A 21,801-nucleotide genomic window follows, 5' to 3' on the forward strand; every position below is an offset into this window, starting at 1 on the left:
GCTCCTTCTGAGTACTGCAGCCACACCTTGCTATGACACCAACTCCGCGCCCGACGCTGATCTTCTACACGATCCTTAGAGTAATTATGATCACAAGCACCAAATGTATGAGAGCTACATGATTCTGCGTCATCATCTTCAAGTAGTACTAGTGCTGCTTTAGTAGTGTGATGGTCTGCTGCCTCTGAATCTGCAGTGCCTTCAAATAAAAAGAAACAAGAAACATCAACAAAATTACCCTCCTTGCAAGCCATAATCTTCACCACTACTATTTCATCGAGTTAATAAGCTTTGTGATGGTTTTAATTAGGTGGGTTTTGATCTTGACAGTTCGTTTATAACATTTTTTTTTATAGCTAGGGCTGTAGTTTAAAACCTTCCTTTTTGTTGATGCAATAGTGACAAAACGCACTCTTCACTCCTGTTTGGTCAAAATGTGGTAGGTTAATTCTTGCTTGACATTCCAATTTGGTGGTGGGTTTTATGTCATCCATCCACTCCATCTTTCAAAGTATCTTGCTATTCATCTTCCACACAAGAATGCTAGACAGTGCGAATTTAATGTCGGGAAGATATGCCTTATACACGTTACAATGTAATGAATGGCTTCACGATTAATTATATCGAAGAGGAATGGAAGAATTTCACATTGAAAGTTTGATAAGCTACAACATCTTCAATAACTAATTATATTGATGCCTTTTGTGCTAGAACCTCACGCACGTTGTGGTAATATGTGGTAATATGCAAGTCAAGAAAAATATCGATGTTGATTAGTAATGAGTTGATCTGTCTTGCAGGTGCAAGTACGATCCACTACTAGGATAACACCAGTATAAAGTCTCTAAACTGGTTAACCAGCACGAGTAAAAGCACTAATAGAGGAAGGGAATGAAGCACTCGTGTACTTGATTATCATTCTAAAGTGGGTTTTGATAATCCCAAAGTTCGATGGTTCATTTTGTGATTAGAACCGACTCCTCAAATGCTGATCTTCATTAGCACAAAAGTAATACTGTAATTATTGAAGGCGCACTAGCAAAGCAAGGATACTTGAAATCTTGAACTCACCCTTTTCACCAACCCTTAATGGGGGTTTTACCGACAAGTATCCAGTGTTTCAAATTTGTGATTTTTGAAATTATTTTTTTTAGCTGAGGATGTGTTGTTGCTTGCATCCTCAAGAGATCATGTGTGGATTCAAATCCTTTGACCCCAAAGGGAATGTTAGACAGTTTTAGCCACTTGCTTTTCTAATTCAATGTTTCGGAATTAAATCACGCGAGGAGAGAGACAAACTGGTATGATACACCCCGAAACAGAAGGGACAAGTTTTGGTGCACTAGAACACCCTGAATTTGCTATTTGCAATTCAAAGATGTAGTAATAATATAGTCCCCAATTTCTGGAATGGGATGCTTGATGCATAGGCAGCAAGGTTTTAGTTTGTAGCCATGGTGCATAAAGAGCGAAGAGACTGAGGCAAGAGTAACATAAATTTTTCGCAAACTATAGATGCGTACTGGAAGAACCAACCAAAATGGCTACATACATTCAAAAACTGTTGATCATGTTCCCCAGGACAAGAACGATACGTTACATAAATAAGAGGAATGAAATAATTTTCGGGATAATCAAGGTCACCTCTAACGTTGTTCAACTAGAAGAAACGATGTCATCTTTTACAATATTTCTCAGATTGATCTCCTGCTAATACTGTTATCTTCTTCCTGCAGAGCCACACAAAAAACTGTTTAGTGTTTAATAAACCGAACTTGTTTACAAAAAAAATCTTCGGCAGTTACAACGTCTAACTAGCAAGTAAACCGTAGGTGCAGTTTTGAGAGTTAACATTCTCGTAAATCAGATGTTTTACCATGATAATGAATATATTCAGTTACATGATACTTTCGACGCTTAGTTCAAGCTGAGTCAATAAACAGAATCTAATACTATCAGCTATCATTAAAATTTTGTAAACACATATGTTAGTCAAAATCAATCGATCACGGAAAGAAATGGCCGAGTTCATAAATAATATCTGTGTTATGTAACTCTAATGGATATTTGAAACAAAACAAGGCAGATAACACCCCCGATAAAAATGGCTTAGAATCGTGACCCCCAGCCAGAAGTTGCGAGGGAATAGGAAATAAAGAAAACAAGATAGTGAATTAGAGTCTGCTAGCAACTGTGAATGTCGAATTGTATAAGGGCTAAAAAAATATCAGTTCTTGAAGTCGTAAATTCTACCAAGCAATTGGATAGTAATGTGCCGATCTCTAGATCCCAACTATGATGTGGTCAAACAAACCTTGTGAACATGCAGCCATCCAACTTAGGATTCCTTGCTTGCTTCTGCATCACGATTTCTCCAAGGATTGAGAGCTTCCCTGACAGCTTGGGCCTCCGGTGAATTTTCATAAGCCCGTTTCTCTGACTCCAGAACAGTTACTTTGTCATCTGCATGTATGAAAAGAGGACAATTAAGAATTACATTATGCAAGAACAAAAAATAGTCATAAGAGAGAACGCAACAGGCGCTCTTTCAGATAATGTGGTACAGAACAATTCAACTCGATTATACCAAACAGAAAAAGGAATCTATTTTGTAGAACAACGAAACCAAATTTTATCGGAAATGACAATAAAATTACAAAAAGTGGACAAGACGACCACAAGTAAAAACAGAAAGCACACAGCAAATCAGCAGACTAAATCCCCTAAAACTGAAACAGTTATGAGAAGAGAAACTCCATTAAGCTAACTAATTGCAGATTTCCAATCAAGCAAAAGAGCAGTTTGAAACAATATTAACATGCGAAGGCAACTAGTCTCTTGTAAAGAGGGGACGATACAGAGTGGAGGCTTTTTGCAGAAAACAAAAAAATGCTAAGAGTAGTGGAGAACCGAGGTTAGAGGGCGATGGGAGCGAAGGAACAACTTAGATGGCCCAACCATAGTCAAACTCAAAGGGCACCCCAATGACGGCTCAAATGCGGAGCAAGACAAATCAAAGGAAATATTTAGTTGATCAAACTTCAAATCTTTCAATCCCAGAAACCATTTGGGAGTAACCAGCACAACTGGTAATTGGTTACATTTGCACACAAATTCCAATTGAAAGGGTTCTAAATTCAATAAAATCCATGTGAATGTGAAACCTCATCTAAGTTGAGTTCAACCAAAACAAATGATATTTCTGTCTGATCCCTTTTCACAATTTTCCTACTGCAACTCTGATATTTGGTTTCACAAACTACAATTTAATTTACAAAAAACAAAAATTACGGGAACAATTTATGAACAATTATTGCAATATTGCTCCATTAATTATGTCATAAAATGAAACAACAGGTACATAATCAAAAGAAAGAAAAGGGTAATGATGAAATGGAGAGTTCTCACACAGAAGCCGGTCTTGATCATGAAAAACTCCATGGAAGCTCCAACCAGAGCCGACCCGAATGCGATCTTCAAATACCAATCCAGAAACTTCATTTTCCACTACACATAAAGAAAAATCAAAACTCCAATTTCAGCAACTGTATATGTGTGTGTGTGTGTGTGTGTGTGTATTATGATCAGGGCATGCTTTCACTTAAAGAATTACAAGGTAAGAACGAGAGCTCGAGATTTATACGGCTGAAGTCTGAACAGTAGACGGAGCTCTGGGAGGCTGAGACTCTCCGACCGCGATAGTGACGAGTTTCTCCGTCTTTTCGAGTTTGGACTGGATAACTTCGGAGATGGGCCTGCGTTTTGGGCTCCAGGTTTTTATGTGTAACTAAATCCCCACCAATATTTTCTTCTGTGAAAAATTTAGGCTCGTGTGGGTTTTTAATTTTCAATTTAATTTTGACTTTTTTTTTAACTGAAAATTTAAATTTGTTTGGTAACTATTTTTGTAAATTGAAAATTGAAAACTACTTTCTTGAGTTTTAAAACTTGGCCTTAGGTTTTCATTTGTTTTAGTTTTTAATTTTCATTTTCATAAAAACTGAAAACCACAAACTAAAAATATGAAAACAAAAAGCGAAATGGTTATCAAACTACCCCTTAGAAATACACTTTCAATAGGAGAGGGGACATTCTATTTTGGCTTATTTTGGCCTTCAAAATTCCAATTTAGTGTTGAAAGTTGAAACCTCCTAAAAATTGCATAACTTTCTTAAAAGAAATAAAATAAGCAGAAAATCAAAGTCTTACTTGTAAGTGTCATAGTAGATTAAAGAAGAATACTCTAAAGTTTTTGTGTCAGCTTTATAACATTCCTCCTAATCCTAAATTCTACATTACCTTGTTAGATAGAGAGTATTCTTATTCAATTCACTGCGTTTAGCATTCAAACTCTCTCTGTCTTTTATATAAATTAGAGTAGTGATATCATTTGCAGTAAAATTTACACTAACCAAATCATACTTTTTCCTTGAATTGACCTTGAAACCACCTAAACACAACCGAATCGCATAATTTGTATTATTTGATTGAACACTTGCAATATATTCTTCGACAATAATAAGTTTTTTCCAACTACTATTTGGTGTACGCATATGAAGTTTGATATGAAACTATGATGAAATGAAAGACTGATTTGGCATTGCTGAAATTATTTTAAAAGCTTCTTTTTTTTTTTTAATTGGGGTTAAATTGTGTTTAGTAAATGAAAAAAAATAATGATTTTGTCAAAAATCATGAGTTCAAAACAGCAGATAGCATAAGCAGCTCTATCCTTACTTCTGAAAACAGCTTTTTTTTTTTTTTTTTTTTTTTCCCACAAGACAGCAACCCAAACTGATCGAACCCAACGTGTGGTTTGATTTATTTATTTCATGACACGTGGCTCATGAGCTTAATTATGCATCACCTTATCATATACCTTTGTGAAAGGAAAAAGAATCTGATACCAGCCATAATAACCGACGGTAGACGGACGTTTGTGCTTCTCTTTTGGTTTGTCTTTGGTGGACCAACGTTTGGATGATGACAATGCTTAATATTCAAGTGTAATGCTAGGTACATTAATTTTTTAGATTAAATATATAAATTATATGATGTGTTATTGATAAAAAATTAGCACGTTAATTAGCATTTAATTAATAATTCAATTATCAACAATTACTATATAATTTACAAAATTTAATCTAAATAACCAATCTCACAAATATTAAATGACATGGGCCCGACAAAACTACATGTGAGTTACTTTTCATCGTCCCATCTCATGAAATACAGAGAGATTGCATTGGTCCATGCTTTCCTCGTGTACCATACAAAATCCACTTGGTGAAACAAAAAGGGATGTGCAACACAAAATTACTTCCAAATTGCTTTTCCCAATTTGAGCTTAATGTTCTATTGAGAATCACTAGAATTGTGTAATTATACTGATATCTTAAAGTACATGTTAGATAAAGAATTTGATTTGTAATCATCTGTTTAGTTATAGCATGTATTATAATAATGTAATTTTTCAGTTATAATTAGTGTAAGATTTTTACGGAATTTGGTTTTTTTATTATTATAATAATAATGTTAGCGAGTTAAATTATTAAATTTTATAAACAAACACTAGCATGCTTTGTCTCGGTCAAACCAAGCTTCTTGTCCATTAGCTGTCATCCCTCGAGGTTTCCAGTCTAGAATTATTTTACTTGTGTTGAAACCCTAGCAGATCAATACGTGGAGTAATCCTAGCCAAACCGTCTTTTTTTTTTTTTGCTCGGTCTGAAAAGTAAATTTCATTAGTCCTATATTAGTGTGTCTACTTTCTTATTAGTGATTAAATTGAGCTTAATAAAGATTTGATCTCTAGGCGTATTTGAATCACATTATTATATCTAACTTAATGTGAAGCTTAGCTCATTATCTCATCTCTTAGTATATTATGATCAGGGCATGCTTTCGCTTAAAGAATTACAAGGTAAGAACAATAGCTCGAGATTTATATGTCTGAACAGTAGGCAGAGCTCTGGGAGGCTGAGATTCTCTGACTGCACGAGTAACGAGTTTCTCCATCTTTTCGAGTTTGGACTGGATAATTTCGGAGATGGGCCTGCGTTTTGGGCTCCAGGTTTTTATGTCTAACTAAATCCCCACCAATATTTTCTTTTGTGAAAAATTCAGGCCTGTGTGGTAAACATATCGTTTTTAATTTTCAATTCAATTTTTACTTTTTTTTTAATTGAAAATTCAAATTTGTTTGGTAACTATTTTTGTAAATTGAAAATTGAAAACTACTTCTTTGAGTTTTCAAACATGGCCTTGGGTTTTCATTTTTATAGTTTTTAATTTTCATTTTCATTAAAAACTGAAAACCACAAACTAAAAAAATGAAAACTAAAAGCGAAATGGTCACCAAACTCCCCCTTAGAAATACACTTTCAACAGGAGAGGGGGCATTCTATTTTGGCTTATTTTGGCCTTCAAAATTCCAATTTAGTGTTGAAAGTTGAAACCTCCTAAAAATTGTACAACTTTCTTAAAAGAAATAAAATAAGCAGAAAATCAAAGTCTTACTTGTGAGTGTCGTAGTAGATTAAAGAAGAATAAAGTTTTCATGACAGCTTTATAACATTCCTCCTAATCCTAGATTCTAGATTACCTTGGTAGATAGAGAGTATTCTTATTCAATTCACTGCGTTTAGCATTCAAACTCTCTCCCTTTTTTATATAAATTAGAGTAGTGATATCGTTTGCAGTAAAACTAACACTAACCAAATCATAGTTTCTTTGAATTGACCTTGAAACCACCTAAACACAACCGAACCGCATAATTTGTATTATTTGCTGCATAATTTGTATTATTTGCTTGAACACTTGTGATATATTCTTCGACAATTATAAGTTTTTTTTTTCAACTATTATTTGGTGTATCCTTTCCACTAAGTCCATCAAGACACACAATCTGGCTTTTTGAAAATTTAATCCAACGGCTACAAACAAGGGATCACTTTAAAAATTATAATAACTTTAGTTGTTGAATCAAATTTCAAAAGCTCGTATTGTGTGCCTTGATAGACTTGGTGGAAAGAATCCTTTTCCTTCCTTTGAGTACCATACAAAAACCGCTTGGTGAAACAAAAACGGGTGTGCAACACAAAATTACTTGCAAATTGCTTTTCCCAATTTGAGCTTAATGTTCTATTGAGAATTACTATACACTCCAAACTTTTTATATTAGGAAAGAAAAATACACTTGTGAGGAGTGTAGAATGAGATTTTTGGAGTGTCAATAACACTTCCCTTACTAGAATTGTGTAATTACATTGATATCTTTTTTTTTTTTTTCAGATAAAGAATTTAATTTGTACTCATCTGTTTAGTTATCACATGTATTATTACAATGTAATTTTTTAATTATATAATTAGTGTAGGATTTTTACGGAATTTACTTTTTATTTTTATTATAAATAATAACATTAGCGAGTTAAATTGTTAAATTTTAAGAACGAATGCTAGCATGCTTTGTCCATTGGCTCTCTTCCTTCTAGGTTTCTACTCTAGAGTTATTTTATTTGTGTTGAAACCCTAGCAGATCAATACGTGGAGTAATCCTAACCAAACCCTCTATTCTTTTTCTTGGTCTGAAAAGTAAATTTTATTAGTCCTATATTAGTGTGCCTACTTTCTTATTAGTGATTAACTTGAGCTTAATAATGCATATTTAAATTACATTATTACTAGCTTTCATGCATGTGCTCACGCATGTGCATAAAGTATTTTTTGAATTACAGCATACTACGTGTGACTTACATGTTTAAATATATTTAGAGTAAATTGACAAAAGAAAAGTCAAATATTTGAAGTAAATGAATAATCTTAGATCATGCTAAAAGAAAGCTCTCATAAACCAATTAAAGCAACTGAATTCACATAATAAAATCGGTCTCTATAGAATTTCAATTAAGAATAGAGAAAATAATATTTAATAAATAATTGATTGAATCACATTATTACTAGCCCATTGTGAGGCTAAGCCCACCCTCATCCCCCCTTAGTGTAAATAATATCGTTTATTAAAAAAAAAAAACAATCATTTAACAACTAATTTAATCACATTATTATTCGTATGCGAAATACCTTTTTTATAACCAGCATTACACACCACTTAAGATGTTTTGAGCGTGTTTAAAAATAGAGAAAATAATATTTAATAAACAACTTATTGAATCACATTATTGCTAGCCCATTGTGAGGCTAAGCCCACCCTCCTCCCCCTTAGTGTAGATAATATTGTTTGTTAAAAAAAAAAAAATCATTTGATAACTAATTTAATCACATTATTATCCGCAAAAACCCTTTTTTTATAACCAGTATTACACGACTCTTAAGATGTTTTGAATATGTTTAAAAGTAGATAAATTGAATCACATTATTGCTAGCCTATTGTGAGGCACTAATTAAAAAAAATAGCACAAAAAAATTAATTATTAAAAAAATACTATTAAAATGACAAAAATACCCCTGCCTTATTTGATGCATTATTTTGGGATGTCTTTGAAGTTTGGGAAATTTTATTTGAACTCACGTAACCTCTAACACCCAACTTAAATTTAAATTGTTAATTGTCTATTTTACCCTATTGCATAATTACTATTAAGTACAAAATGAAATTAATAATAAAACTCAAATTTAACCTATTAAACCCTACCATCACTTCATGTTTATCAGACATTCATTCTAGCTAAAACCCTAATAGGTCTTGTAGAAAAAAAAAAAAACAAGTTTTTTTTTTATTGATGGATGGTGATTTTGAAGTTTTGAATCCTCCAACTATGGTATGACTCAATTTATGAATATTTTGTTTGTTTGATTTCAATTTTTTTAAAGTTTAGAAGATGAGTATTTGAGTTTCAATTTTTTTCATCAATCCCGAATGGTTTGTAAAACTTTTTGCAATTGGAAAATTCTAAGGAAAATGTCACATCCCGGCCCGGGTGGGACGACTTCCCGGGGTCGCTCCACCACCGTAGCACGATATTGTCCGCTTTGGGCCCCCACCACGCCCTCACGGTTTTGTTTTTGGGAACTCATATGAGAACTTCCCGATGGGTCACCCATCCTGGGAATGCTCTCGCGCGCTACTAGCTTAACTTCGGAGTTCCCATGGAACCTGAAGCCAGTGAGCTCCCAAAAGGCCTCGTGCTAGATAGGAATGGGAATATACATATAAGGATCACTCCCCTGGACGTTGTGGGATGTCACAATCCACCCCCCTTAGGGGCCCGACGTCCTCGTCGGCACACCACGGCTAGGGTTAGGCTCTGATACCAAATTGTCACATCCCGGCCCAAGGTGGGTCACTTCCCGGGCCCGCTCCACCACCGTAGCACGATATTGTCCGCTTTGGGCTTACCATTTCCTCACGGTTTTGTTTTTGGAAACTCACGAGCAACTTCCCAGTGGGTCACCCATCATGGGATTGCTCTAGCCCCCTTCTCGCTTAACTTCGGAGTTCCTACGGAACCCGAAGCCAGTGAGCTCCCAAAAGGCCTCGTGCTAGGTAGAGATGGGAATATACATATAAGGATCACTCCCCTGAGCGATGTGGGATGTCACAGAAAAACTTCTTACCAATGTTCTTAAATTATAAACTTCCTTGCTTGTTGATAAATATAAGGGGATGAATTGTTTGATTTGTTGCTTATGCACATCAGTAAAAAGAAAAAAGACAAATGTCTGGGTTTGGTAGCAGAAAGAAAAAAAAAAGTAGCCACGGAAATACTAGTGGGGAAGAGAGGGTGGGGCAAGGACGCCTCTTTTTTATTTTATTTTATTTTTTTTAAATTCAATTACAGTGTTATTTTATAAAGGAATGAGTGTAAATATAAATTAATATTTTGAATTGGGTTTGAGATGATATTTTAGGTAATAAATTTGGGTTTAAAGAGAGATTGTTTCTTTAATAAAAAACAATATTGGTGAATAGAGTAAGTTGGTGTAAAGAGATGTTATATGAGTTCAAATAAAATTTTCCTTAAAGTGTTTTGTCTTAGGGGTATTTTTGTTGAAACTTGGTGACACCAAAATCAATATTCACTTTTCCATTGACCTTATATATAAATAACTAATTCCGTGTGAAGTTTTTAGTTCATTATCTCATCCCTTAGTGTGGATAATATTGTTTTTTTTAAAAAAAATGATGATGATAGAGGTATTGTATTCAATTTTCAATAAAATTTACTTTTCAGAGAATTCTTCAATCACGTCTGTTCATCGTATATTGTGCGGGTTAGTTTTCGTCAGATATTGTTTATATTTAATTTTAGATAAAAATCAATAATAATTTCTGATGGCAATATATACGATAAACGGAAGTGATTGAAGGATTCCCGAAAAGCATCCGACAGCATCCTCATTCAATCCTCTCGGGAAACAAATGGGTAAGTGAACGAACAACGAGACGAAAACCTCTGCTCAACTTCAGACAAAAGTTACAAAACTTCTCGTCATCTTCCTCCGCGACCTGACCAGACGATCGTCCTCCCAGATAATTCCATGTATTTTCTCACCAATTAAATAGCATTTTCCATTATTCTAATAAATTAATTTAAATTAAAACCACTACAATTCTCCAATTCCTTAATAATCTTTCAGTCTCTCACTCTCTCACTCTTATATTTGCTGGGTTCTTGTTTTTCCTTCCCAAAAGTAATTCTTGGGGTCATCAGTAATAACAATGCTAGCTGCTGAATCAGTCCCCAATGGAGCTGCAGAACCTCCTCCTTCTCCTCAGGTTTATATCTCAACTTCCCCATCTCTCACCTGTTTTTGTATGTTTTCCACGTTTGCATTTACTGTTTCTGCAACTTTTTGGATGCAACCTATGCTTTGCTTTCGCAAGGTTTGAACTTTTTTGTGTGGATAAAGTGGAGGATTTGAACTTGATTTATCATTTTTTAGCTCAAGAAATCAACTGGGTAAAACGAAGATTTTTGCCGGGACGATTTATTTGCCGTGTTGCTTGCTTTATTAGGGGGTGTATTTAATTGAGATTAAAAGAGTTATAAGTCTATGGACTCCATAGACTTTATGTGATTTTTGAGTGGAGTCTTAAGGGAGAGGTCTGATTTTATAAAGCCTAGAAACACTATAAAAATCCCTCCAAATCCATTAAAATCTTCATCTTTTAAAATACTTTAAAATCAAATCTTAATTGAATGCGTATGGAGTTTTATGAACTGCTTTAAAATCCAAAATTAGACTCAGATTCTGTGGAGTTCTACAAGCTCTTTTAAAATCCTGACTGAATATCTATGGACTTTCATGGATTCATTTAAATTCTTGATTGAATACACAAGAATTTGTAAACTCTTTTATAATCTTTAAACTCCTAATTGAAGCTGGATTTTTGGTTATTTTTGTCTCTGGTGGTTGGATTTCAGACGAGAACTAATGTTACCTGATAAAGTTAAGCATGAAACTTTAGGGGTACCCCTTGCCCAGTTTCTGGTTTCACTGGTTTAATGCTATTTTTCATTACTAGTTAAAACTACTCCCAAACTGTTACATTCTCTTTTGCCCTCCTTTATTAGTATTTTGCAGATCTTGATTGTGTACTGCAAGCTGCTTTTCTGTTACTTTTTTTCTGATTATTGCAGATATGATCTGTTTTTTAGTAACGGTTAAAAAACCCGGAGTATACTAGAAAATCCCAAATCTTTATAGCCATTTGGGTTGTTATTGTATGAAAAGTTTGTGTCTTTTCATTTTGTTAATTGATATAAGAAATCTTCTGAAAGCTTATAGACCAAATGAGATGTAGCATTAGATATTTTGTTTTGTGAAGGCTGGTTTCCAAAATCTGAAGACAGTAAATGAAGAAGCTACCGACCTGGAACCTACTGGGAGGCGCCCAGACATATCACTTCAGATACCCCGAAGGCCTGTGGGTTTTGGCAGTAGCCGTAGCGGAAAGGGTTTACTGCAGTCTCAAGGTTCCTTTAAGGGCAGCTCGCTATCAGGGGGCCTTTTCCGGGGTTTAAGCTTCAAGAGAAAAGGCAATCAACCGGATGGTGAGAGAAGCTCCCTCCTTAATTCAGACCCCAGTAGAGATCCTGAAAGATGTACCTCTCTTCCTGTTACACCGATATCAAATTTGTCCGCCTCTGTTGCTACACCCAGCTCTGCGAGGATGTATAATGAAGTGCACAAGCCACGTGTAAGTGGTCATGCATTCTACAGTTTCCCTAGTTTTTGAGATTTCACATGAACTTCTTTGCATTTGGAGGTATAAAACTGGTAATGCAACAAAAGATCATAATCTTCCAAACAAAAATTATGATTGATGATTTACCTAGAGACATTGTAGATTGTTTTTTTATCCCCTAAATGCTGTTTCCAAGAATGATGTCTGAGCGTTCATTGTCCCGAAAATGGAATCTGATTTACGTTTTCAGTTTAGACACTCAAGTTACCTCTTAACTGTGTTATATGATAATTCGGGTCAATTTTTCCATTAAACTACTATGTATGTACTATGAAAAAGAAAATTAAATCTGAATCTTTGTGCTTCTTCTAATTTTTTCCTCATTAATGCTTCCTAAAAATGGCTTGTTAATCAGGAAGTCATCCAACTGAAAGAGATGGTTGTGATTAATTGTGTGCAGAAAGAAACTACAACAGTTTTGAGGTCCCTTTCCATGCCTGGATGTAATAAAGTCATTGTAAGATCCGTATCTTTTGCAACTCGAAATGAGCAGACTCAAGCAGATCCTAGTGATGGTATGTAGTGAATCTATTATTCTGGTTTTTTGTTCATGCTGCAAATACAACTCACATATTTGTAACAATGAATGAATTTACTCACTACATTTCAACTACTTTTGGCTTATGTATTCCTCTCTCTCTCTCTCCCCTCTAACTTTATTTTCGGCAAATTAGATCAAATAACTCCAGTTCCAGTGGAGGCCAATGATGAAGAAATTCCTGAAGAAGAAGCAGTGTGCAGGATATGTCTTGATGTATGTGATGAACAAAATACGCTCAAAATGGAATGTTTTTGCAAAGGTGCTCTTAGACTTCTACATGAAGAGTGTGCCATTAAGTGGTTCAGCACAAAAGGAAACAAGAAATGTGATGTATGTGGTCAAGAGGTTCAGAATTTACCTGTAACATTGCTTCGGGTGCAGAGCACTGCTCAAAGGGGTAGTGGACAGCAGCGCAACCAACAGGGTTTGCATCCAGAAACGATAAGGTGAGATAATGCGGTATTGAGATCCTTTCCATTTATGACTTTGATAGATGGTATTATTTGGAGACTCATGATATCATGACTAGTAAAGGGAAAGAAAAAACAGGTAGAAACCTTTTCATGAAGCATCCATTTCGGTTGAGTCATGAATGTCCAATTAGAATTCTCTAACATTAAATGCCAGAAGAGGCTAAGTCATATCGATTGGATCCAAATCATATTTTCTTATCTTGTAGAGACAAATTTCAGCCATCATAGCCACATCATTGGCAGGCGACAGTGCTACTGTAGGGTTCTCTTTCTGATCAAGTCACACCTGTGCATTATTTGTAGAATTCAACTTATGATAGATATCATGCTTCCTTTTTTACTCTTTTATAGCTAATGAAGTCGTATTTAATGCAGTGCCTGGCAGGACTTTGTGGTACTGGTCTTGATTAGCACAATATGCTATTTCTTCTTCCTTGAGCAGCTACTGGTATGCCATTCTTCTGGTGAAAAAAACTTTAGAACTAAGAATTTGATTTCCGCTAAACTAGAACTTGTTTGTGTCTCCTGATGAGTTTGATATCCTCCAATAAAATTCAAAATAATCCAATCTAATTGTGTGTAATTAGACCATACCAAGCACTATGCAAGACATTGTGTAAGAACGCCTAAATTATGCGGCTCCAGGTGCCATGAAATATTATCTGTTCATTTGTATGGTCTACAAACTATCTGAGCACATACAGGGTCCCAAAAAGAACGCATTGAAAGAAAGGACAGAACTGGTTCAAGTTGTGACTGATAGTTGGCGTAACAATGCTAATTCTACGTCTTTTCCAATGTGTAGATTCGTGACTTGAAAACTAGAGCGATTGTAATTACAGCACCGTTTGCATTTACATTGGGTCTCTTGGCATCCACATTCGCCATCATCCTTGGTATAGCAGAGCATCTGAGATTTCTGGTTCTCTTCTGTCTAAGTTTATAACCGTCTAACCATTTGCTTGTTTAATTGCAGCAATCAGGGAGTACATATGGACATATGCAGCTCTGGAGTTTGCGCTTGTCGCCCTCATCGTCCACCTGTTCTACAGCTTAGTGAGTGATGCTTTCGATTCGTGATTTTATCCAAACCCTGTCATAATATGCTCCATGATCTGCGTGCGTTTTTCTGTTGCTTACTGCGGTTTTTTCTACGGTGCACCAAACTGCCTAATGCCAGACTACGTGTGCTTGATTATTTCACAATTTGCCTTATTAACTAAATCTTTTTTGTTCTTTCTTTCAGCTTCATCTGATGGCCATTTACGCGATATTGCTTGCTGCAGTGTTGGGTTTCGGAATAGCGATGAGCCTCAACTCATTGTACATGAAATATTTCACCTGGAGAGTTCAAGTTGCACAATCTCAAAGCTCTAGCCCTGTATGACTCATTCCTGGATTTAACAGTTGCACCATATGACTTGTAGCAAAAGAGTCAGACTGCTAAATGTGGCATCCTTTGTCTTTATGTTCATAATTTTTTTACTTAAAGTTTTGTAAACAATGTTGCGCCATTGGGGCGGGGGAATGGAGGAAGACGACCTCGAGTACAAGGGTAGATGCTCTTGAACCACCTTGGTTTGGTTAAAGGACGTAACATGTACAAGTTAAAGCAAGCACTATTGGTTTGCTTTTATGAGCTCAAACCCGTAACTCCGAACAATGAGAGCTCAAACTCATTGGTGGTTTCTATTGGATTGGATCGGATTGGATTGGATAAGCCACCGCATTCTAGGTATACTGATGCCAGAAATGGATGTCGACTTTGAAACCTTGTTCAAGCTAAGGGTGGAAGATAAATTAGACGTGAAGAAAACTTATTGCGTCCTCCTTGGTAGGATTGGAAGTGCGACGTTTCCTTCACTAGTCCATCTTCTACTTTAAACTTGGATACGATTGGAAGTGGATATCCATTTCTTCCTTCAACATAATCCAATCCAATCCAATCCAATACGCACCAAACTAGGCCTAAAAGTACAAGATTTATAACGTCGAAAATCGTAAGTTGATCTATCTAATAGCATCATCGTCCCTCCCGAGTAATCAAGAATATTCTTATGGTAAAAAAAATAATTTACGTTACAGTAAGCAAATCTTTACATGCAGTAAACAGTAACTAGCTACATCACCCGGTAAAAAAGGGAGAACAAAGAAATCTTCTCACATATTTGCAAGTAGCACGGTTATATACAACATGGAGATATTTACAGGGAAAATATACAAAAGAAAACTCAATTAGTAATGCACATTATTGCAACGAAAATGCCTAACCGTATAAAGAAAGAAAGATATTTGAAGAAAAATGAAAAGATGAACAAATATAATTGACCTTATTTATTTTTTGTCACAGGGAGGAACTTACTGCCATCTTTCCTTAGCCATATGGTCGAACGGGTTTTCTTAACTTGATCTGTGAAGAGGCGATGCCTGCCACATCATTTGCGCAAGCGTGTTAGGAAAACCAAGATACGAATCCTCGATACACATAATCTTTAGTTTCTTCCGTTATTTTAAAGAGAACAAAACCAATTGAATACAATGATGAATATACAAGAAAAAGAGATTACTTTCGAACAATAAGGATGAAATCCTGGAAGTAAAACTAACCTTTCAAACTCCAGCTTCTGAGTAACAATCCCATTCAAAAGCAACTCTGAGCTGTAAACTGTAGCTCCTGAAAGTATAAAGCAGTGTCAAAAAAAAAAAAAAAAAAAAAAAAAAAAAACCCTCGTATTCTTATAGGGGTGTGATATTAACACACCCCTTTTTACTTCTCACACACCCTTCTAATTTTCGACCGTCGGATTGGATGAATTGAAGAAGATCAACGGACAAAAATTAACAAGGGATGTGAGAGAAGTAAAAATAGGTGAGTGAATAGAACCCCACTTCTTATAGATACTTGGTAAATAAAAGCAATGTCTGCTAACCTTTTTCAAGTAAAGGCACACAAATTTCATAATCTTCTTCACAAGATAGAACCAACAGATCATCTGGAATTTTATCAGCCTCCAAAACAGATCTACCAATTCTTTCTATAGCCTAATGAGCATTTCGAACAAAATTAAAATCATTTCTGGAATTAATGGCAATCAAAAGTTCAGATAAAAACAGGATGAAGTTTATACGTGCATGCTGCTGTGTATGCATGCATGAAGAGAGAGAAAACCATACCTGGCCATGGACTGCTTTGACCAGACTAGAAATGATTTCTTTACCAGGCTTCGTATTTGGGGTGATGAAGACTTTACGACCCTGCAAAATCATGTGTTAATGGGAATGCAATATAAGTCTAATCTATCTGGGCGCACCAACATAAACACAATATTTACCTCCAGAAGTGGATGCTGGCACGCACGTACCAACGAAGTCGGCATGTTAAAGCCAAACTCCTTCTCCTTCTTGGTATCCCTTAGTACATAGTTTTTCTCATCAATGAAACAACTAGCTTGTCCACAGCTATCAAGCCATAAATGCGTCACCACAGGTTTTCCAGCAGCAATAGCTTCTAACATATTCCTCGTACGCACAAATTGATCTGCTATGAAGTGTGTGGCATCTGTCATAGAGGATGCTACAGAAACTCCTAGTCGGGCCAAAATCTGCAAAAAAAAATTTGCAGATAAGATTAGTTTAGAACTTGCATGTTTAAAAAAAGATTCAACTCACTCACAAAATACCTTTTTCTGATGCTTAATTACATAGTCATCCAAGTGGTGGCTATACAATACTCGAACATCAGTCATATCTCTCCTCTTCCTTAAATCCTTTGATGCTGAAGTTGGTGCATGCCCATTTGCACTTAAGTCACGGATTTCTTTCAAAAGACTTGGCCTTGAAGGGGTCTTCTTGCATGACTGTTTGAAATATTCATTACCCATACAAACTGGAGATGCATCATTGACAGGCACCTTACTGTTAACTGGAGTAGCACAAGCTGAATCCAGTGGTTTGCATTTCCCTAGCGGGGATTCATCCCTCATTTTAGTAGCAGAAGACGGATTTGCATCACTCATCCTGTCAAGAATTCCAACTGCCTCTCCACCAGTTGTAATCTCTGATATCATTATCCCATCCTTATGAGAAGAATTACAACGAAGAGGAGCTTTCCAAGGATCAGTTTTTAAACTGTGATGTGCAAGTTTTCTAGCACAATTCTTGTCACCACGTGTAGCTGATCGGGTTCTTCTTGTTGACTTTACATCAACAAAAATGCTTTGAGCAGCACCCTGCAACCTTGTGTGCCTAGTGACATGTTGTCCAACTTTGTCTGGGTGAACAGATGGGGTTGGTGGATCATTCAAGTTATCAGGCCCATAAACCTGATCAGATAACTTTCTCCTAGATCTTTTTCCTTTGGGGAAGCTTAAAGCATCCAATTTGATGCCATTGCAAATAGCTTCAAACTTGAGATCTGAACCATGATGTTGGCTTGGTTTATGATTTCCAACTTCTCCGGATCGATTGGGACCTGATTTTGAAGATTTTGCATTCAACGCATTAGACACCTGAACACCTGTGAAACTAATTATTTTTTCTCTAGTTGCAACATCCTCTGATTGAGAGCTCGACTCTTCTCCACAATCACTGGATGCATCGTCAGCTTTCTTTAACTGATTTACCACCATAGACCGTCTAGTTCGATGTGCGATCAGCTTAAACGTACCAACATCCTGTTGTAAATGCTTTTTTATAGATCCTTCTGCTCTTAGGCCAATAGCAACAGAAGGCATTTTCTCCATGTTTCTGTTCCCAATGATGTTAAGATGCTTTTTAGCATTGGACTTCCCCTTCTTTGATTTTGCTATCACCAACTTTGTTTCACACTCCTTCCTACCAACCCTCGATTTCTTTGCTTGTCGAGTTTCTCGGGAAACCCCTGCATCAGTTAAACGCCCTCTTTTTCGAGAAGACAGTTTCGTTGAACAAGTTCTATTCTTTGATTTTTCTCCCATCGAACCTTCAGGACAACTCTGATTTCCTTGAGCATCTTGATGGTCATCACTAGCATCACAATTGGAAATCCCTTCACCATAACACAAGGCTTCCATAGCTTCAGCTGCCATTTGAGTATCAAAGCCTACATTCATCATTTCAGGTGCATCGTTCTTATTAATATTAGCATCCAACTGCTCTCTAGGGGAGTCATTGTTAAACTGTTCGTCAAACTCACTGACAAGATTCTTTATATGTTTCATTTCATCTTCATGTGCTGTCTTCTTGTCGACTTTTGAATTATGCAACAATAGTTTTGAATCAGAATGAACTACACCTATTCTCTTGTTCTTTCCTTGTAATTGTTTTTTGCAATCCTTCTCCACATCCTGTCTTTTCTCTTTGGACTTCTGGGGTTGGGGAAGAGATCTCCACCCATGGCTTCCGCCGTCGAAGAAGTCTGCTTTTCTTCGGTGGAAAAATTCACCTCCGTCGAAGAAGTCTGCTTTTCTTCGGCGGAAAAATTCACCTCCTTCTTCATCCTCACGGTTATCATCCCAATCGAAAATCCCTTTATCTATGCTTTTTTCATTGGCTTTCTTGGCCAAAGTTTGTGGCCCTTTTGCACTTGAGACAAATTTTGAAATGTCCCTTGCACTCTTTCCATGGCCAACTTCTTTATTAGACTCATCAAGATTATTTTGGAGGAATTTATCCACAAAATCAAGTGCATTAGCCTGTGATAATTCACCTGGTTCTTGAGAGTCAATATAGCTCAACCCTGCAAAATTACTAGGAAACTGAAGCAAATCTTCAGCTTCTTCATCACTAGCGCTGTTATGAGAAATTTCCGTGTTTTCAGCATCTGAATCCTCAGTAAAAAGTTTTCTTGCTGTTGAACTACCAGTCCTCCATTTGTTCTCATTCCTTGAATCATGCTCCTCGTTGACTTTTCCCCCATCTATGGTCGAACCCCCTAAAAGAGATACTGCATTATCTTTCCCGGAAAGTTGATTCAAAGATTGGTTATTACTTGGAACAGAACGAGACTCACTGTTGGTACCATTCAAAGCTGTACTGCAAGCTGCTAGACCGGAGGCCTGTAAGGATGCTGCACGGACTGAGGTAAATTGCATATGCACAGAACCTGAGCAAAATGGGTAGATTGACATAATAGTTCATATTAGGAGTGTATTATACTATTCGATTGAGCAATCATGAACTCTGACTTCCAGATGTAAGTAGCTGGAAAATAAATTCAGACGATGTTTCCTTCATATTTATTTTATTTTGTAGAAAATCATAATCGTAATACAAACTAGGCCCAGATAGATATTTGCGCTGTGAAATAAGAAAACAATTGTATGCTCAAACAAACTGGCAGCACCATTAACCAAAACCTGTTTAGCAAAATATATAATTGATATGGATTCCATGCAATTTGAAGGAGTTAATACACAAGATCCTAGCATCCATATTCCATACAATTTTACCAAATTTTTTATTAACAAAAATGCACTGTCTAACCATGAAGAAGCAGGATAGCTCATACCTGGTCCCAGTTCCGGGGAGCCGTCATCCACAGGTGTTGCAGCAGAAACATGGAGCCCTAAAAGATAAAACCCCAACTTACTTTTATGAATTAGCACATAAATTTACAAGCACAATTTGTTAAAAGAAACTTCATGTGAATTGAAGATTAAATAAAACATTCCAAAACCAAGGAATGATATTTCATTCAATAAGTAGGAAAATGTTCTAATTTGCAATCCATGAGCCCATTATGTAATTCAGACTCTCCCAGAAGCTCATCATTGAAATAGTAGATAAAGCAAAGAATTATGCAGTTATGCATAGTAAAGCTTTAGACCGCAAATGAAGCTAAAGATTACAGGCTTCGGTTTCTAATGAGTTCACTGGAATATCGCTTTCCTTTCTTTATTTAGATTGGAAATCAGCTATTTGTTAGTCTGGTTGTGTTTTTGTTTTAGGCTATTATTTGTTTTTGTTTGCTTGGTTTTGTGGTCCTTGTTGTGGTAGCGGTGTTTGGGCTGGTCTGCTAGACCACCCTCTCTGTTTACTTCTTTTTTCCTAACAAAATTGTCTCTTTACAAAAAATAAAATAAGGTAAGGACTAGCATTCTTGTTTAGATTAAAGAGGTCAAACCTGCATTATGTTGCTTGTCGACCAAATGATTGGCTTGCTCTGTTAACCCATTTTCACTATTTTCGCAAGGAGTGCGGCAAATATTCTCCCCATTCATTAATTGATCAGAACCTCTCCGTACCGATTCATTGTCAGTTAGATCCTTACTATCATCCAAAACTTCAGTGGCATCCGACTCTTCACTGTCACTGACAACTACATCATCAAACTCTAATAACTGAGTATCCTCCATGTTTGCAAAGCAGTTGATATCATCCAATACTTGTGTTTCACCACTGAAATCCACTGCTTGTGTCTCACCACCGAAATCCGTCGCTTGTGTTTCACCACCGAAATCCATCGCTTGTGTTTCACCACCCAAATCCAATACTTGGGTTTCGCCACCAAAATCCATTACTTGGGTTTCAGTTGCGAAATCCATTAATTGGGTTTCATCACTAAAATCTACCATTTGGGTTTCAAATGCATCTTCAACTGGAACAGTATCATCACATGGCACAATGTCTCGCACTAACTCATCCGCATCCTTCGATTGGCCCTTCTCATCTAATTTTCAATAAAACAAAATGAAGAAAAGAAATCTCAATAACAATTGTAATCCTAAACCAAAAGACAACATCATTCACATCCCAAAATGGGAGAAAATCATACTAAAACACAGCCAAATAAAAATTCTCACAGTGATATGCACAATTTCATGAGAACATATGCGCAAACATGTAAAAATCTTACTTTTCCACGAAAAAATTCAGAGAAAAACCGTAACAGAAATCGTTGAATCGAAAATTTTACCATGCGAACATGAATTTAACAAATTTGAACCCTTGTCTATATATTCACATTAAAATTACCATAAAGGACAAAACTTTAACTAAAAAATAGTTACCGGACAATGGAGGGCTTGAAATCTGAGTATCAATGGGCTCGGTATCGGCGCAGTCGACGAGTGAGTTTTTCTCCATCGGCTTGATTTCATCGTCGCCGTCCCAGAGGGAACCCATTTCAACTCTTATCGGAAACCAGATCAGAATCCACCAGAACCCTAGAAAAAAGCATCGAAATTTCAGAAGGAAAAAATACGAAAAATAAAATAAAATAAAATTGACGGTAACGATCGAAAGTGGGGTAGGAAGTATGCGGAAGTGAGAAGCGAAGGACGATCAATTGGGGAAAGAGAGGGAGCGAGAGAGTGAAAGATTAGGGTTTTTGGAGGTGGAGGGAAAATAGTGGGGGGGGGGGGGGGGGGCGTGGGAAATTTTGGAGGGAAAATGAAGGAGTGGAACACCGTGTGAGTGTCTGTTATAATCGGAACCGAAGTTGGTAACTTCTCCTTCTCCTTCACCTACGTTTCTCTCTTCTCTTTTACTTTTCCGACTGTAAATAAAAATACCACGGAAACTTTCACCACTTACCAGGAAACGATCAAATCAAAATCCAACGGCTGAAAATCATCAGCTTAAATTCCTAATGTAGA

General features: G+C 36.3%; 3 protein-coding genes across 12 annotated transcripts; 1 reads left to right on the forward strand and 2 right to left on the reverse strand.

Moving 5' to 3' along the window:
• Positions 1-1,489: 1,489 nt before the first annotated feature.
• On the reverse strand, positions 1,490-5,939 carry LOC103958540. Of its 3 annotated transcripts, none has more exons than XM_018650210.2 (4): positions 5,921-5,939; positions 3,411-3,507; positions 2,315-2,463; positions 1,490-1,730 (listed from the first exon to the last, which is right to left on the reverse strand). In XM_018650210.2, exons 2-3 carry the CDS (start codon positions 3,499-3,501, stop codon positions 2,339-2,341), a joined length of 216 nt encoding a protein of 71 aa, XP_018505726.2. In that variant the 5' UTR covers positions 3,502-3,507; positions 5,921-5,939; the 3' UTR covers positions 1,490-1,730; positions 2,315-2,338. The 3 variants fall into 3 exon arrangements, with proteins under 3 accessions (XP_018505726.2, XP_018505727.2, XP_018505728.2); XM_018650211.2 differs by lacking the exon at positions 5,921-5,939 and adding an exon at positions 3,644-3,788; XM_018650212.2 differs by lacking the exon at positions 5,921-5,939 and adding an exon at positions 3,614-3,773.
• Positions 5,940-10,341: 4,402 nt separating this feature from the next.
• LOC103958542 lies at positions 10,342-15,522 on the forward strand. 4 transcript variants are annotated; one of them, XM_048584378.1, is made up of 9 exons: positions 10,342-10,502; positions 10,655-10,738; positions 11,792-12,163; positions 12,567-12,726; positions 12,886-13,198; positions 13,601-13,673; positions 14,031-14,121; positions 14,202-14,281; positions 14,472-15,522. In XM_048584378.1, the coding sequence occupies exons 2-9, from the start codon at positions 10,682-10,684 to the stop codon at positions 14,610-14,612; spliced, it is 1,287 nt and encodes a 428-aa protein (XP_048440335.1). In that variant the 5' UTR covers positions 10,342-10,502; positions 10,655-10,681; the 3' UTR covers positions 14,613-15,522. The 4 variants fall into 4 exon arrangements, 3 of the variants coding, with proteins under 3 accessions (XP_048440335.1, XP_048440334.1, XP_009369085.2); XR_007258475.1 differs by lacking the exon at positions 10,342-10,502 and having other exon boundaries at positions 10,509-10,738; positions 14,202-14,381; positions 14,472-14,609; XM_048584377.1 differs by lacking the exon at positions 10,342-10,502 and having other exon boundaries at positions 10,509-10,738.
• On the reverse strand, positions 15,364-21,653 carry LOC103958544. Of its 5 annotated transcripts, none has more exons than XM_048584376.1 (10): positions 21,214-21,653; positions 20,328-20,873; positions 19,713-19,769; positions 19,215-19,307; positions 16,906-19,121; positions 16,558-16,827; positions 16,400-16,480; positions 16,156-16,267; positions 15,833-15,899; positions 15,364-15,652 (listed from the first exon to the last, which is right to left on the reverse strand). In XM_048584376.1, the coding sequence occupies exons 1-10, from the start codon at positions 21,326-21,328 to the stop codon at positions 15,556-15,558; spliced, it is 3,654 nt and encodes a 1,217-aa protein (XP_048440333.1). In that variant the 5' UTR covers positions 21,329-21,653; the 3' UTR covers positions 15,364-15,555. The 5 variants fall into 5 exon arrangements, with proteins under 5 accessions (XP_048440333.1, XP_048440332.1, XP_009369092.2 ...); XM_048584375.1 differs by having other exon boundaries at positions 16,906-18,647; positions 18,690-19,307; XM_009370817.3 differs by having other exon boundaries at positions 16,906-19,136; positions 19,224-19,307; positions 21,214-21,652.
• Between the last annotated feature and the right edge of the window lie 148 nt (positions 21,654-21,801).

Source organism: the organism of the source record quoted next, unplaced genomic scaffold, assembly GCF_019419815.1.
Source record: "Pyrus x bretschneideri cultivar Hongxiangsu unplaced genomic scaffold, Pyrus_bretschneideri_v1 Contig21, whole genome shotgun sequence".
NCBI classification, from domain to species: domain Eukaryota; kingdom Viridiplantae; phylum Streptophyta; class Magnoliopsida; order Rosales; family Rosaceae; genus Pyrus; species Pyrus x bretschneideri.

Coding starts and splice junctions, on each gene's coding strand:
- LOC103958542 (XM_048584378.1), top strand. CDS start 10,682: ATGCTAGCTGCTGAATCAGTCCCCAATGGAGCTGCAGAACCTCCTCCT. Junction 12,164..12,566: donor ATGAAGTGCACAAGCCACGT/GTAAGTGGTCAT, acceptor CTTGTTAATCAG/GAAGTCATCCAACTGAAAGA. Junction 12,727..12,885: donor TCAAGCAGATCCTAGTGATG/GTATGTAGTGAA, acceptor TCGGCAAATTAG/ATCAAATAACTCCAGTTCCA.
- LOC103958544 (XM_009370814.3), bottom strand. CDS start 21,328: ATGGGTTCCCTCTGGGACGGCGACGATGAAATCAAGCCGATGGAGAAA. Junction 20,874..21,213: donor TTCAAGCCCTCCATTGTCCG/GTAACTATTTTT, acceptor ATTGAAAATTAG/ATGAGAAGGGCCAATCGAAG. Junction 19,770..20,327: donor CGACAAGCAACATAATGCAG/GTTTGACCTCTT, acceptor TTTATCTTTTAG/GGCTCCATGTTTCTGCTGCA.
- LOC103958540 (XM_018650210.2), bottom strand. CDS start 3,501: ATGAAGTTTCTGGATTGGTATTTGAAGATCGCATTCGGGTCGGCTCTG. Junction 2,464..3,410: donor CATGATCAAGACCGGCTTCT/GTGTGAGAACTC, acceptor TCATACATGCAG/ATGACAAAGTAACTGTTCTG.